This window comes from Larus michahellis, chromosome 1 (genome assembly GCF_964199755.1).
Source record: "Larus michahellis chromosome 1, bLarMic1.1, whole genome shotgun sequence".
NCBI classification, from domain to species: Eukaryota; Metazoa; Chordata; class Aves; order Charadriiformes; family Laridae; genus Larus; species Larus michahellis.
In genome coordinates this window covers 190,324,115-190,341,235 of record NC_133896.1, presented here as the reverse complement: position 1 = coordinate 190,341,235, position 17,121 = coordinate 190,324,115, and the positions used below count along the sequence as shown (strand labels likewise).

The 17,121-nt window shown below is 42.2% G+C and overlaps 2 protein-coding genes across 3 annotated transcripts in view; both read right to left on the bottom strand.

Annotated features, from left to right (window-relative positions):
- COG3 (component of oligomeric golgi complex 3) overlaps positions 1-3,382 on the bottom strand; it is a 32,821-nt gene extending 29,439 nt beyond the window's left edge. The window contains exons 1-2 of one of the 2 annotated variants that reach the window (XM_074565245.1): positions 3,038-3,382; positions 96-242 (exon numbers count right to left, since the gene is read on the bottom strand). In XM_074565245.1, the coding sequence (XP_074421346.1) occupies positions 96-242; positions 3,038-3,367 (477 nt within the window). In that variant the 5' untranslated portion in view covers positions 3,368-3,382. The remainder of the gene's footprint in view (positions 1-95; positions 243-3,037) is intronic. The other variant, XM_074565235.1, reaches the window with a different exon arrangement.
- Positions 3,383-4,346: 964 nt separating this feature from the next.
- Positions 4,347-16,834, bottom strand: SLC25A30 (solute carrier family 25 member 30). The gene is made up of 10 exons (XM_074565221.1): positions 16,178-16,834; positions 13,592-13,670; positions 12,013-12,160; positions 11,265-11,359; positions 10,901-10,986; positions 9,547-9,642; positions 8,524-8,648; positions 7,843-7,981; positions 6,755-6,835; positions 4,347-5,961 (listed from the first exon to the last, which is right to left on the bottom strand). The coding sequence occupies exons 2-10, from the start codon at positions 13,653-13,655 to the stop codon at positions 5,920-5,922; spliced, it is 876 nt and encodes a 291-aa protein (XP_074421322.1). The 5' UTR covers positions 13,656-13,670; positions 16,178-16,834; the 3' UTR covers positions 4,347-5,919.
- Positions 16,835-17,121: the final 287 nt, after the last annotated feature.

The following is a 17,121-nucleotide window of genomic DNA, read 5'->3' as shown; positions in this document are numbered from 1 at the left end:
AACAAACCCACCAAAAACTAGGCAAGAGACAGAGAAACTCACAGAATTCTCTGAAGTAGATTACTGCGACTTGGAGGGTATTCAGCATCACTTACCTGCTGTGCTGTTTCAATTCTTTCATCCTCCATCCCCAGTACGGCAAATCCTTTTAAGAGGACATCCTCTGTGGATTCCGGCACCGCAGCCGTCAGCGAAACAGTTAGCGACTGGGACGTTAGGCTGCACAAATCTTCAATTGGAAGCTGCTCACAAAAACCCACAAAAGTTGAGTTAGGCAGCTTACTAAGAATTAGCATATTCAGCTCAACTACAATAACATGATCCAAAGCATCAACTCGAGACAATCACAGGCACCTACTTTTGAAGAAACAAATGCAATGGATATTTTACCTATCGATATGATAACACACCAACTACCCTATCTATATATTCAGAAACACCTAACAGTTTTGACTTTTTTTTTTAGTTAAAGTTGGAAAATATTATACAGGATTTTACGTAAGTACACGTTTGTACAAGAACAGAAATCGAACGTACACGTACCTGACATACTGATAAGCTATACTTTAATTTCCAATTTAACTGGTTCTACACCCAGAAAAACGCACTAGAAAAGTATCTAAGAACATAAGAATTCAGAATGCACACCGAAACAAAAATAAATGCCACTGCTGTCTAAACTACATGGAAACATCACTGCACAGGAATTGTCAGATTTTTTTGCCAGATATTCAGAGAAAATTCAAGATTTAACATCACCCGAATTTACTCAGGAAATAGCATTTCATATTCTTTCAAATGCTTTTAATGAAGAAGTCAAGCTAAAAAGAAAGGCTTTTTTAGAAGACAAGGAATAGCTCTGCTGAAAGGGGATTATTGGCCACAATGATTTTTTAAGCAAGAACAATATGAACAAAAGTAACTTGAGAGAAATTGTATTTAAGTGTGGTTGGAGACTATTAACTTGCTTATAGAGATGAAATTAAGTCAAGAAAACAAATATTGTTATAGACTCTTCATTAGCATAATACTCTTTTTAATTCACTTAACAAGTACAGTATGTTTTCTATTGCTGAGAACATCAGTAACATAAAAACAAATTGGTGTCTCTCTAGAAAATCACTCATTCAGTAAAATATTCATTACCTGGTAATATTAGTCTGACAAAGAAAGAACTGTCAGGATTTCAGATATCTGAGAAAACACAGACTGACCTTTTTTGTTCAACTTCCACGTATCTCTGCCCCCCACCCTCCAAAATAGGCAGGACCCTAGCTGGGGAGCCAGGTTTTCTCTCGTGACTACTACTGAGGAGAAGATGAGTTGAGCAGAGCCTGCTTTTTCAGAACAGTCAAGACACCACTGTCTCAATCCACTTCAGCAGGAGCCATGACCAGCTGAAGTCCTCAGTGTCTTGGCACCCCTGTTGGCCTGACTGGCAAATAAGGTACCTGCCTTGTTACAAAGCTGTTTTAGATCCTTAAGAACATCCTCCGATAGCAGCACATCCTTCTACAATCATTTTGGATGGCTGCCAGTATTTTTTGTACAGTTGCGTATGGCTTACACAAAAAAGAAACCAGGAAGCATGAAATTAAACAGGTGCATTTCAGAAAGGAATTGCTTTACCCCCTCCCTTTTGTTATTTTGACCTTTCAGACACTCGCTGAGAGACAACTTTGTTGATTTTATGGCACTATATCTTGCGCTATGATCCGCTTCAAATACAAAACCTCTCATGAAAAGTGCAGTTAAGGAAGGCAAACATTTTGTTCTCCTTCCCTTTGTAGACAAGGAAGCATTCATAAATAATCATCATGTCAGAGTTTGATATATTATAACCAGGTTGGGAGACCACTTCTTCCATGATAATGAGAAATTATTAAGCTTTTTACCACTATTCCTGGCTTTATATGGCTCGCTGAATCACCTGTAAGTGGTACCAGGAAATAGTCATAGGATGGTTTTGGCTGGAAGGGACCTTTAAAGGTCATCTAGTCCAACCTCCCCTGCAGTGAGCAGGGACGTCTTCAACTAGATCAGGTTGCTCAGAGCCCCGTCCAACCTGGCCTTGAATGCTTCCAGGGATGGGGCCTCCACCACCTCTCTGGGCAACCTGTGCCAACGTTTCACCACCCTCGGCATAAAAAATGTCTTCCTTCTGCCTCCTCTGAGTCTATCCTCTTTTCGTTTAAAGCCAATACCCCTTGTCCTATCACAACAGGCCCTGCTAAAAAGTTTGTCCCCATCTTTTCTGTAGTCCCCCCCTTTAAGTACTGAAAGGCCGCAATAAGGTCTCCCCAGAGCCTCCTCTTCTCCAGGCCGAACAACCCCAACTCTTTCAGTCTGCCCCCACAGAAGAGGTGCTCCAGCCCTTTGGTCATTTTCACGGCCCTCCTCTGCACCTGCTCCAACAGGTCCATGTCTTTCCTGTGCTGAGGGATCCAGAGCTGGACGCAGTATTCCAGGTGGGTTCCCACCAGAGCAGAGCAGAGGGGCAGAATCACCTCCCTCGACCTGCTGGCCACGATAATGTTGGTGACAGCATCTATGAATCAACGAGGATCAAATCAAGAGGACCTAAAACATGTAACCACGACTAAAGCTCTCGATTTCAGGAGGACAAACTTTGACGAGCTGAGGGATGCAGTAAGGACAGGCAGAGAACGCCCGGTGGGTTTTCAGAGGAAAATTGCCACCGCTGCCTATAAACCCCCCTCCAAGCCAAGGCGGGCGGGCAGCACCGTGCCATGAGGCCCCTGGGGAAGGCTGGAAGGAGACCGAGCCCTCCCGAGGGAGGCGAACGTGGGCGGGTAAGCGGCTGGGAGCGCAGCGGGGGGTGGGCTGAGGGTCCCGCCGGCCTGGGAACCCCGCTGGAACGCAAAACGCTGCTGAGTCCCGCAACAACCCGGGGAGAGCGGCGGCCCCGGAGGCCCCAGCGGGCCGGGCCGCCACCCCCGGCCGCCTGGCGACGTGGCACGGCGGCACCTCCCTTCCTACCGCCCTCCCCGCGGCCGGGACAGCGCTGCCGCCTCACCTCGGGCGGCACCGGCAGGTTCTCAGCCGCCGCTTTCAGCTCCAGCACAGAGTCGGTCTGGCGGTCGCTGAGGGGCGCGGCGGGCAGCGGGCGGCGGTCCCACAGGCTCAGGCGGTCCCGCACCTCCCTGCCCGCCGCCTCGGCGGGAGGCGGCTCCGCCATGCTGCTGGCGGCGGGGCGAGAGGCGGCGGGGGCGAGGGGGGGTGGCGAGCGGCGGCCGAGCCGGGCCGCAGGGTTGGGGGGGGAAGCGGAGCGGAAGAGGGAGCGGAGCGCGGCGGCGCTTCCGGGGGTCCCGTCGCTTCCGTCGGCGTCGCGTGGCAGCGGCGTCATTGGCGGGGGAGGAGAAGTGCGTCAGCCAAGGGCGGAAGCGGGAGAGAGCGTCGGCTGGGCGGGATGGCGCCCCCTAGCGGCGCGGAGGAGCGCAGGAGGCTGCGTGTTCGCGTCCCCGCCGGGCACAGCGTTCCTTGGATCCTTCTTTCCTGGGAAGGGGGCGGTGCAGGACCACCCTGGTGATGGCACCTTACTCTGGGCCCTCCCAGCTCTGTCCCAGGCTCCGGCGAGAGGGTTCCAGTCTTCTGCAGCATCACCCAACACACTGAGCTGCATTTTCCCACCCGCTGCAGGATTTATTCCCTTTTAGTTTGCTGTTAGTTTTTTTGTAAATTTAGGATTTATTTCCACGTGTAACGATAAAAGATTCAACTAAGGCACATCTGAATTAAAGAGCTTGAAAACAGCTTGAGTTGTTCTCTGCAGCCGAGATGCTGAGCCCCGACTTCACCCTTTTGATGCCTTTGGTCCTTAGCAGGTAATTTCTGTCCATCTCGTCCATCTGTCCCCCTCCAGCTTCCCACAGCTCCCACCCCCCTTACTCCAAACCAGTGGGTTCCTCATCCCCCCAGGACCCCAGGAAACCACCCGGCTCACAGGTGTAATGTTAAGCAGTAAACATCGTTTGGCTGCTACACAAAACGAAGCCGATTGTTATAAAAAGTGATTGGTCTGGAACAGCAGAGTGGGAAATGGTCTGGCAGTTCAAGATATACCAAAGAACAGCAAAAACATATGGTTAATGCATGTATTTTCAGGCTGTAAGTTACAGGAACACGAGCTTTCTACCTACAGCACCTTCAGTCTGCCTTGGCTAAAACCCAGTAACAACACACTGGTGCCCAGCGCCAGCAGCAGCTTTCCTTTGAAATACTTGGAGGCGATTAACAATTCTTTGCTAATCATCTGCGAGCATTTCAAAACATCCCCACCTCCCACCCCCATTTGGAACTTAGAAACCAAAAGCAGTACAGAGTCATTACATGGTGATTTGAAAATGTTTAATAAGCTTAAAAATGTAAAACATACACTTAGTTTACACCGTGTACAAAAATATTTACAAATACATCTATCAAAGCATAGAAACAGCTGTAAGGAAAAACTCTGCACACGAGCATACACATATACATAGAAAAAACTTTGTGCCTTAGGAAAGAAAGTGCCTTGTGCATTTAAAAAAAAAAATCCATTTGTGAATTCAAAATTAGTGATTTTAAGTGATTGTAGTAATTTTGAAATCGCAAGGAAATTTCTTCAAGTGGAATGTCTGATTAACCAAAAGTGTTGAAGAGATTTAACACACGATGCCACAAAAACACAAAGCTACACCGCCTGCTTTGCTACCCCCCTGCAAACACAGAAGGGCCACCGCATGGCTCACATCTCCCACCTCTCCTTTCTCGGAATTAACGTTTGTCAGAACCTTGACATAATCTTTAGTTAATGGCCCTGAAGTTTTGATCTGCTTTTAAACCCCCAAAGTCACACTTTAAGGAAGCTGCAGTTGATTTCTATATGAAGTGTAACATGTAACAGCCACTCGAGCCTGTTTGCTGTAGGAAAGTGCTTGGTGGTTCCACGTTTGGGTGTCTTTTTAAGAAGAAATCCGATTTTTATAGACAACTTATCTTTGGCGGCGTTTGGTTCTTTTCACACAGCAGCCTGAACTGCCCAATGTAAAACCTGTGTCTTTCAGATGATACGTAACAGCCCGCGACTGTTACAAGTAGTTCTTCCCAACAACGGAAGAAGAGTGAAAAGTTTCTCTGCGAGATAGGCAGATGAGCGTGGACTCATTTGAATTTCATTCCTAATTGCAATTTGCATATGAGTACGTTGAAGAATCACTTATGCTGAAAACCAAGAACAATAGACGGAGGGAGGGGGAAACCAACAACTTTCCTCAAGCTATGCAAGAGCTGACAACTGCAGCAACCACACTTTCAAATGAAGCTGGATTACTCCCAGCAAATTATGCAGAAACCTAAGGACTTGGAACACAGGAAATCTTTAAAACCAGAAGCAGATTTTGTATCGCAGCAGGTATTTTGCTCAACTGAAGGCCTGCAAAGATGTCTTGTGACACTTTCGGTTAATTGGAAGCTATAAACTATTGCAGTTTAATTGTATACACTTCTGAAAAGAGGAAAAGCCCAGCTCCGTGGTACTACCTATCTTCCTTTAGAGAAAGATTGTTCTTTGTCTCTCACACCTGCAAAACACTGTCCATCTGAGTCTCAACAGCGTAAAGTTGCGTTACACATCTTCACATTCAAGAACACTTAAAGAGTTGACAGAAGGTACTCCACTATATTTGGTTCAGTCTAGAAAATAGTGCACATCATCCACTGAATCACATGCGCAAGCCATTCTTACAGGAGCCAGTTTGCCTCAAAATCACCTCCAGGCTGTTCTCACTCACAACAGTCTTGTAGCGACCTCTTCCTTCGGCCAGCGTCTCCGACGATAAAGAGCAGATACTCAGGATAACTTAACAAGTTGCTCTAAGCTCAAACAGTACATTAACAGAATTCAGTATACACTTCATCACATCAGAAGTCTAATTTCTTCAGCTGTTCATACGTCAGAAAGAACTGGAAGAGCCGATTAAGGAAAACTCTTTCCTCTTCACTTGGTGCAAAATGGTCACTTCGCTACTGAAGGACAGCAGCATCTGTGCGAAATTTTGCTCTTCTCTTACTTCCCTCCTATGTAATGGTGCCACTTGGCCATTTTTGTTATGCGGAACAATAAAACTCGCTTCAGGGCACTCCTGTACATCAAAAGCTTTAAGGCTGGTGATGCCAACTGCTTTCCCATCCCTCTTCCTCAGGATCTTACACACAGGACTGAGGCGGCATAGGAGTACTACAAAAGCCCTTAAAGACTTTACTCACTTAGCTTTGATAAGCTAAAGTAGGTTTCCTCACAGTAAAAAAGACATTACTAACAACTTGCTTCCCAGGGTTCCAGTCAGCTGGCTCTTGGAACACAAGCCAAGCTGTGTGAGACCACAATAAATACAAAAAGATTTCATGGCTAATTGCCAACAGTTTCCCCAGTTCTTCAAATAGCACCATTCCTAACTCATCTGGTCAATTTTATTTAAAACTAGGCTCCAAACTAAGGAAGTGGACAGGTGTGAAATCAGAGGGACAGAAAAATGTTTTACAAGGTAACATTCTAAGATTCACTCTGTGTGAATCACAAATTCAGTCTGACCAGCAGCACTTGACTAAGTAAACGGTCAACTACACAATTTTCCATTCATAAAAAGGGAATATTTGTGCTGACGTGACACTTTCCCCACTGAACATTGTGTGAAACTGTCAATGCTTGCTGCTGTATGGCTATCTTCATAGTTTCACACACCTTTGAAAAGGATACAATGATATTCCAAGGACCAAGTCTTAACCAGTTTGGCCAAAACCCTTTATATAGAGCAAAAAAGCCTTCATTCTTCCATGTCTGGAAAAAAAAACCACAGCAAGAACACACTTAAGTAATTCTTCGTTAGTGAGAAACCTAGAGAGCATCTCAGCTAACAACATTCTATATGAGACAAGGGGATGGCTCAGTGCTGTAACCTTGATTTAAACATATTGTATGATGGGACACAGAAACATTTCACTAGATAAAGCCAAGTTTAGTAATGCCTGTGGCATTGCCTAGCAGGTAAAAGATGCAGTCTATGTCATTTAGTATTCAACATAGATTCGTCCAAATTGCATTCCTGGACTTTTCTGCCCCCCGCCCCCCCCAGAAAAAAACACCTTTGCAGAGCGCTGCATGTAAACCTGCAGTTCACATTTAGCACCCCCTTGAAATTCGCTGTATGTAAACCTTCAGCTCATATTAGACACTCCCTTGAAATTTTTCAGTTTGTTTTATGAACTTCACAAAATTGGACTGTTATACAAACTGAACCGTTCAGTCTACAGTTTGGACACCAATAGCTTCCTATCCACTCTTCTCCATGTAAAAGGCCATCATGCTCCCACCTCATACCCAATTTAGGCATTTAAGAAACCAAGCCAAAATAATTAAAATCAGAGACTGACATTGCCTTTGGCTCTACTAGGCTTTCCATTATGCAGTAACCAACAGAGAAAGCCATCTGCCCCAGAAGACGATGTTCTTCAAGAACTGACCTATGAAATTATGATTCCCTATCAATATCCTAACATGTATAAAGTAAGAGACAGTACTGCTGAAAGACTTAGTCTCCTCATCCAAGCACCAAAAGGAAGTGCGTGCCTGCAGTATGTACTAACTTTCTTCCTGCCTTTCTGTCAAGATAGTAGATACTTTTCACACCAAATGCATTATTGGCAGTAGTCCTCTTAAGCATTAGGCCAAAAAGCGTATTTAAGTTACTTGTATTAATTTCTAGGGAAACTTAGAACAATTTCTACACCAGAAATCATTGCTTGATGGCACCAGTTTCTACTTGTGTTGATACGTGAACTACTTACTTGTAGCAAGCAATCCAAAGTGCCCTTGTAGTTTGAGTGCCCCCCATGTTTTTGGCTTCTCTGATTCATCATGCGTGTTCTCACAACATCAATCGGGTTGGATGCAAGGGCTCCAGCTAACCCACAAGTAAAACTTGAGCTAATAAAAGAAAGGTTTAATGAAATTTCAGCTACCACATTTCAAGATGCACAACAATTCCCCCTCCCCAGAAAACATGTAGTAATAATGTGTGCTTACTGCTTTTAATTAAAAATTACATCAGCTAATAGATGTGGAAAAACTACTTTTCATTTACTGTAAAGCACCATTTTCAAGATTTGATATACAGCCCTTATGTACAGTTTCTGTATACTTGAACAGACGTTTGTGCCTCTAAGAATAGAGGAAAGTTCTAATCAAATATTTTTCTAATCTTAATTTGCAAAGCTGAATGATTCAGATCATCCACAAACCAAAATTCCATATTCATAAGAAAACTAAATCCACATCCTAAATAAAATTAGTTTCCATGCTAAGTGCTACCATTTGAGATGCTATTGCATTAAAAAGTATCAATACATCAGAAGTATATTTGCCTCTAGACTGATGACGGGGTTGGGGGGGGGGAAATCAAGATTCATTCCCCATAACGAGAACTAGCCAATGATGACCTATGCAAGCAGTTAGTTATACAAACTTACAGGAAATGAGTATATACTGTATCACCCATAAATCCAGACATAATTAAGTGCTTCTTGGTAAGGTCATACACTGGCAGTTCCACTCCAACAACAATAGCAGCTCTCTGTGCTGTCAGTGATACACCCTGGCAAAAGAAAGAATATAGTTGAAGATAAAAATTAACCTTTGTGTGCCGTCAGAAAAGCCTAGCTTTTCTAATACAAAGCAACACACCATGAATGCGTTAAGAACATTGTGAATTCAAATAAGCCTAATAAGTACAGGTCTTAAATGTACGTGCTCCAAAAATGCAGATTAAATTTAATAGATAAATCACATTTCCACAGGGAACAGCAATTTCAGTTCCTTTATGCTACTTCATCTCTGCTTAACATATGAATTCTTACATCAACAGTCAGCTAAGACCTCAACAGACAGGTGATACTGGCTCCCCTTGCTGCTAACGGAAAGACTGACATAGGAAGACGAGTAGAAAAACGGCAGTCAAAAAGCTTTGCAGAAAAAAGCACATTAATAGAAAAATATTTCTACTTTACAGTTGTTTCAGAGCAACTGTCCATTCTTGGTCTTCCGTTGTTATACAGTCACTGACTGTAATTGACATAAAAGACAATCTACAAGGATGAGTACAAGAATTTCTGAACTGGAGGGGATGTTCTAAAGGTATTAATGTACCTTTACTTCCAAATGTTCTTTAGCACATGTTTTAAAGAGAGCAGAGTATACAGACTGAGAGGTGTCTTGCAAAGGGTTGTTGAACTAGTCCTAGAGCCAGTCACCCTAATTTAAACCTCCATTTGTCTCCCCCTTTTTAAGAAGTGGCTAATCCTTGAATACAAGACTGGCAGTAACCTTCTGTAAAAATGCACTGAGACACCAGCAGTGAAGGAGTCACGACAAACTACATACATATTAGCTACTGATTTCTCCATATTTTGGCTGAGAATACTGTAAAAGCGCATGCAATTCAGTTGAGCAAGAAAGTGTACTTTGAGTGTAGGATTTAGTTCAAAAAAACTTGCCTTCCATAATCCTTTAGTGCCTTCCTTTTGGTAGATTTGTATGAAGTTGCCCATCATACTTCCCTGAATCACGCTGCCTTGGGCTTGCATTCTGATCTGAGGTTCATTTGAAGATTAAATTAGAAAATCAATACTTTTCAAACATAAAACCAGTAATAGTTTAATATAGTTTTATTACCATTTTAAGTTACAATCTTTTAAGTAAAGTCAATTTCTCTTTGCATACAAATCAATAGCTAACATTATCATAACCAGGATGAAATCTTTTGAAGTGCCTTAACTATCCAAATGCAGCTGCTAATTTTGAACGAGCACGTGGTGCAAGTTCTTAACTGCGTTAAGTCATGTCTATTTCTGTACTTGAACACTATTCTACTTAGATTAGACTGACAGATGGGTTCTGCACGATATCCTTTACAGTGTTCTCACAGGAACATGTTAAAAAGAAAGGTTAAAGATTACAGTTTCGGCTGGTGAGAACCATGGTCTTCGATCCTGTGGACTTCTAAAAACGTCCTTGGGAAACTGCCATGGTAACTACCAATTACAAGTTTGATGACAGGCAAGTTGGTACGTGGACATGATTTGGGGAAATAACTAATTGAAGCCACACTTGAAATAGAAGCTCATGTTTGAAATGCTTCTACATAACTACACTAGCCCTATGAAGGATTAAGTTTTTAGTAGCTATAGAAGAACAGAAAATTTCCTTGAATTTTTCATTAGAGGCAGCCATGTAACTCACATGCTGCACTTTTCTAAGTTAAATACCATCAACCTGTTAAAGTAACTGGAGGAGGTCATTGAGCTAACAGATTGTTAAAGAGGTGAGGGCTTCACCACTTCACTTTAAATGACTGATGTCGGAACACTATTTCCATGGGACACACTGATTGCAAAGCTTCTCTAGAGGATTTTAGAATCTTACAGTATAAGTATCACTCACAGAAACTCAATTCATCTTTACCTATTTTGAGCTCTAGAAACCTCCTAGTATAACTGTGTTACCAAGGTGTACAGATGAAATATGTTGACATAGTGTGGCTTACACACAAACACTATAGCATGAAAGTTAAAGAGTCATCTAAAGTTATTCTCTCCCCACCCCCAGAAAAAGTTGTATGTATCCAACTATCTCCCCAGACATCAGTTTCCTGGTGCATACTTCAAACAATCAGTATGGACCAGAAGGTTAGAAAAATTCAGGATGTTACTGATTTATTTTTTTTTTTAAAGTTAAAATGAGAATAAATAGGGTTACAAAAAAACCAAATCCTATATTTACCAGGAGACTCTGCATTTCCTCAATGGAAGGATAAAAACTAAGGACAAACTCTACATAACACATAATTACCTTTAAGACATCTGTAGGGTTGGCAATAGATGATGAGATTACTCCCGAAAGAATGCCACATAGAACATTTATCATCAGGGTTTCATCTATTCCATAAACAAAGAAAAAGAGTTTAGCTACAGATTTACAAAGCAGATGCCTCGGGACAGGATGATGCCACCCCTCCTTTAAGCAGAAAGAGTGCCAATTACAGAAACCTTAAAAACTGCTCCAACAAGTTTTCCTTGCTTACTCACTTTGTTGTAATTGGTACAAGGAATGTCTTCTCAGTAGACTTGTTCAAACCGCTACAGTAAGATACCAAATGGAACCAACCAGCTTAAAGCAAAATAGTCCTCAATTAAATTGAAAAAAACCCACTCACCTTCTGGACGCTCAACAAACATTCTCTTTAAGCTCTGGTAAGTGCCTATTTTTATAGTTCCATATGAAGCTTGGCGTAGCATTGCAGGTGCAATCCTGTAAAAAATAGGCAGTTGTAATATTTATGCTCAAAATCACTGAGTAGCAAATACTTTCTAGAGCAGAACAGACTGAACACAAGATATCTACCAGAGAAAGGTTTGTTCATTTAAATCAACTATTTAAACTCACTACAGACAAAACAAGGTTTTATTGTTTTGTGTTTATGTTTTGGGTTTTTTTTAAATCAAGCCTTCAAGAACATGAATGAACTCCAGAAAGATTACTGTTAGAGCATGCCTCAACTTGTGATCTATAAAATAGCTGGCAAGTTTGTCTAAAACATAATCTGCAGATTACATCTTTCCCTCATCATTTCGCATGTTTTGAAGAAAAGCATGCTCATTTATACACAAAGGTTAATTCAGTTTTTCTTCTGACAGATGGAAGAACCATAGCAGCATTGTATAGAATAACTTTATGCTTAGCTATTTTTTTTTCCCCAAGTAGGTTGGTTTGGTTTCTTTAAACACAAAATGCTATTGCAGAGTGCAAAGGCTGATGCAATCTAAGCTTGGGCTTTCAACTTCCAGATTAACTGAGGCTAACTAAATACCTTATAAATCTGAAACCCAAGAATTCACACACTATGGGCTTATATTTATCAATATACCGTTCAACAACCACTACTGCAAGTCAGTTAATTTTACCCAGAGTATAAGGCTTTCAATCCTTCTTCTCTGCATATTCTGACTAGTGCATGCATCATTCCACGGTAGCGGATCTCTTTATATTTGGCATCATTAACTTGACCTTGAACCTGCAGACGTGTTTTGGTCAGATCAATGGGGAAAGTACCTTAAAGAAAAATTGGAGAGAAAATTAATCAATTACTTACCTAACCAAAGACAACAAAGAACACAACATAAGAAAAAGCAACCTTTATTATATAATAGATAGACTAAAATAGATAAAAATACTCCCGGGGAAAGACATCTCTCTTACCAAGACTGTCTTCTAAAGAAGTGGTTCATTTTATGTCACCTGGTGTCTTCTAGAAGCATGTCAGAGGCCCTGCCGACTTCCTATGTTTATGTTTTGCATTCACTATGTTTTCAGGCAACATGGTATTGCCTGGTTGTAAAGATGTAAAGAGCCACACTGAATAGGACTCTGCAATCACAATCAAGTACAGAGTTTGCACATGTATTCTACCAACATCTTTGAAGAGCATTGAAGGCAACAAAATAAATTTCATAGGACAAGCTATACAGATTCTAGCCTAGAACTTAAAAAAGCAATAGCAGCAGTACCCATTTCTGTTATTGCTTTCCTGTAGCCTACTGCTATGTCAAGTTCATACTCTCCATGCTCGCTTTATGAAAGGGTTAGAAAGCACATTCCTCCAGACCTTATCTTTAGGAAAGGGAACACCTCAACATTCAATACTCACCTAAATACTAATAGGATTCAGGATTAACTATGTCTGTTCTAACAAGGCTTTTATGAATTGCTTGTCTTCCTCATGAAGCTTTTGGCATTATTCAGTCAAGTCAAATAAGAGAGGTCTCAAACTCAAGTTTGAACAAGATTCATAAGAGAAGTTAGAAAAGGAAAACAAAATAGTAGGTTTAAGTGTAATTTTATACTGCATCTACTTTGTTAGACAGACTTCACGTGCAAGCCCACCATATGTCAGACTACGTACTGCTACTATGAAAATTCAGGTCTCCTTTATTTTCATGTACATGCATTTCAAGTAAGGCTTTAAAAGGATGTTATTATTTCAGGTTTGTCTTTAGAGTAAGCTTTAGAGGCGCTGTCTCACTGTAGCAATTATTCTGTGTTGCACACTAACTCAATTTTAGTGTTCAATTCTAATCATCCACTCACATTCAAGAAAAGGGAATTTAAACTGAAACACAGCTACTCAGAAAAGCTAAGAGAAGAAAGTTCCAAGTTAAGAGCTTAACTTGTCTACTGTAGCAAAACAAAAACAGTATATACTTATGACCACTGTTTAGGAACAGATCAACAAACACCAAATAACAGAATGTAAAAGCAAAGTTTGTATAAAAACAAGACTCACAAGGAATGTGCGTTTACAGACAAGAGTGTTCTGACATTGTAACAAAGTTCTGAGCAATGCTTCAGTCAGCATTAAAGAAAAAACAACTCCTATGCTGTAAGCCACCACATATTACTATGTCACTGATCGCATGGAATCAAGCTTGTTTTAAAAGGGACTGAGTAAAGGAAATCATGTCAACAGTTAAAGAAAAAACTTACCACATTCTGCAGTGATTGATGCTAAACCTCCATAGATAAAGGGCTTCCAGTTTAGTGCCGACATTTTTGATTCTTCTTTCTGTGAAATAAGACAATGGTTTAAAGCTCCTGTAAGTACACGTTATATTAACATATATGTTAACATTTAAGAAAACTTTGTGCCTTGTACATTTCAAATGGACCTTCCAAACATGCTAAGGGTAAAAACATTTAAAACCTTTGTCAATGAGAAGAAAATCAGTAATACTGCACAGAGACATCTGGGTTTAAATCAATGTCTCTGCTATGTATTTGGGCCACCATTATCCTCACAATGAAACGTTAAAGTAGTTTGTCTCCCAGGCATGATCTTAAGGAGCACTACAGTGAATAACCTCCAACGGTTCTTACCAAGCTGAATTAGTTTGACTACATCCTGCAATAAAAAGGAACTTAAAGATAGTCATTACTAAACTTCTGTCCCATTTTTCCTGGTATCAACATTAACATGAGCTGGTACATTTGAACAGGAAATAGGGACACATAAAACATTTTGCTTCCATTAAGGCCTATTTCTGCTACTGGTGTTCACAATATTAATTCCTGTGAACATTATATGAAAATAGCGTAATCCGGTGCATAAGGCCTTTTACAGTAGAAAAACGTTGCTCTAACTTATAAGTCAAGTAAGTAGATTTGACAAAGTGATCACAAATCATAATTGGCATGTGCTTGCTAAAGTAATCCAATTATTTTACAAAAGATATAAGAACTGCAAAATCCAACTAGTCCAGCTGATACAAGATTACTCTTCTCAAAACCAAGTAGGTCACTCCACAGCTTATTTTTTCCCTTCCTCATAATATAAATACTTCCCATTACCCATTTTCTATAATATTCTCCTAAACACTGAATTCTACAGTTATCTTTTGACAATTAATTTTGTGGAATAATTGTACATGAAACCATTTCCCTTGGCAATTCCATTCCCTGTTTATTCATCTGTACTGCCCAGCTGGAAAATATCACAAACACACCAATTACTTAGCACCGCCTTTTGTACAGATGAACCTTCTTTTGTCACTTCCTCTAGAAGCACCAATAATCCAGTATCCAAATGAAGTTAACAGAAGCCACAGACACTGAACATGCCTGAAAAGTTAGTGCAGCTCTAGTTCTCCTTTTATCACCCTTACTTCATGAAGTCACCTGGCTCTTCAGTCTTCTGACATTCAATACAATAAAAAAAAAACCACAAAAGCGCAAAATTTCAATTACTCAACAACCAAGTGCACAGAAATCCATCTTACTCTTTAGGCCACTGCAAACAACACCACTGACATAAAAAAACCAAAGGAAAGGCAAGTAAGGACACGCAACATATTGCCAAAAAGAGTGCCATGCAGAGATCAGGAGCCACAGGCATAGACTATGGCAGCTTTTCAATATGAAAGCAGCAGAGCCACATGGGTATGACACTGTGCCAGAGGGAGGCCACTTCCAGCTCCAAGTTCCTCATATTCCTGCCCTGGCATGATTAATAGCGGATAATTTAATTAATGGAGACAAAGCTAAGCTCAATTTCCCTACTGTTAGCCCTCACTGCAGAATAAATTGAGGTCTCCAATTTTATAAAAAGAAAATGTCCTTATCAAATATACATGGTTGTTCCCTGAACATCAGTAAGATGACAGAGGCAATACTACCCCTAAAGGACACTGGGTTAGATTAAGAGAGTGGTTCATCCACACACTCTTTGCAAAAGTCAGAAGCAAGTTTGATTGCTTTTAATTGTGACCAAAATAAATTCAAAAGCCCAGGCTCCATAAAAGAATCACTTCAAACAAGCATTTAGATATTTCCTTGTTAAAGAACAGACTCTAAAAGTCATGTATCAGATTCTTTATTGGTTATCAGTATTGCTAGTATACTAGGTATACTATACTCCAGCTTACAATAGTTTTACCTATTTAAAATGGATCTGCATGTTACAGAAAGCTTATGCTAAATGAGTTATTAGTCCTAAAAAGTTATTACCTGTAATATAAGATAGTTATCCAAGTAATACTTTTTAACTGCACGGACTACACTGCAGACAGACAGCTCAGACTTTGCATTCAAGTAGGGAAGTATCATCAGAAAGAAATAACAGGGAAAAAAAAAAACAGGGCTAAAGCTAGCAACCATCGCGGCAAGATCTTGCAAAATACCAGCTGTCTTTCAAGTAGGGAAGCCAGTGAAAGTCGTCCCCCCCTCCTCCGAAACGAAAGGGATTGCCTGCAGCAGCGCTACCTGTCTGTTTAAACAGCCGGTGCGAAAAGGACGCAGCTAACACCTATTAAGGGGCAAAAATGACTGCGCCGACCACCTACAACACGAAGCGCCTCATCTTAAGGCGAAGAGCATCAGAAGGGGAAAACAACCAAGAGAAGCAAGCTCTGGAGGGTGCCGAGAAAACCCTCACCCTCCATTAGGGACCGCAAGCGCTGAAGCTCAGAGGAATGCACCCGGCCGGCGAGGCCCCTCCGCCGCCTCGCCGGCCGGGGAAATAATGGCCTCCCACCCCCCACAACCCGAGGACCCAACAGCCGCCACCTTCCCACTCACCACCGAGCCTTCCCGCTCCAACCGCCGCCACAGTAAGCCTTCGGCCCGCCGGTGCTTCGCCGGTTATAAAGCCTCGCCGCGCTCCCCTCAGCCGGGGCGGCCGTTGCACCCCCCGCCCCGCCCCGTCCCGCCCCGTCCCGCTTCGCTCCGCTCGTTGGTGGGGCGGGAAAGGGCGGGCTCGCCTGAGGGGACGAGCCGTCCGGGACCGGCGTGTGTGTGTGTGGAAGGGGTGGATTTAAAGGAGCAGCGGCTGCGAGGGGAGGTTTGGACCGTAAAGGGGGAAGGTTTGGTTAGAGGGGGACACCGAGACGGCCTGTGATAAACCGGGGGGGGAGGGAGAATTAACCGCCGTGTCTCTTCCAGTCAGAAGTCAAAGCCTTTGGAGACTTTTGGCTGGTGGGGCAGGGTGGTATTTTCCACTAGCAGTCCCGCCCCAGGAGGCCGGAAGAGGTATGTCAGGTATTTCAGTGCTCCTCGGTTGATGAACAGGTCGCTCACCCCTCAGGGTTTCTCCCCGTCATTAACTGTAACGACATTGATTTTGTCCCTGGGTTTACAGTGTCATGGCCGCCTCTGCTGCCTGGCGACACGACAGCAGTATCTGCGTTCAGCTTCCTTACATCAGTACAGGAACCTTAGATACCTGCTCTGAGGGGGAACAGAAAGGGACAGGGTGGGTTTAAATAGCTATTTTGTTCTTTAAAATACCCCGCTGCACATTTTTGACAAAATAGTTCCACAGGTGGTTTTTTTCGTCATTATTATGCAGCTCTGTACAATTCTAACTATGTTTCTTTGTATTGCCAACGCTGAAACTATGCACTCACTATGCAACCTTTACATTGCATCACTTTGTAAATGTATATCCAGTGCCCTTCCAGAAGGATCACCATGTGCTGTACAGGATATCGGCTGTGGCCACCGTAATGCTGCCTGGCCAGAGG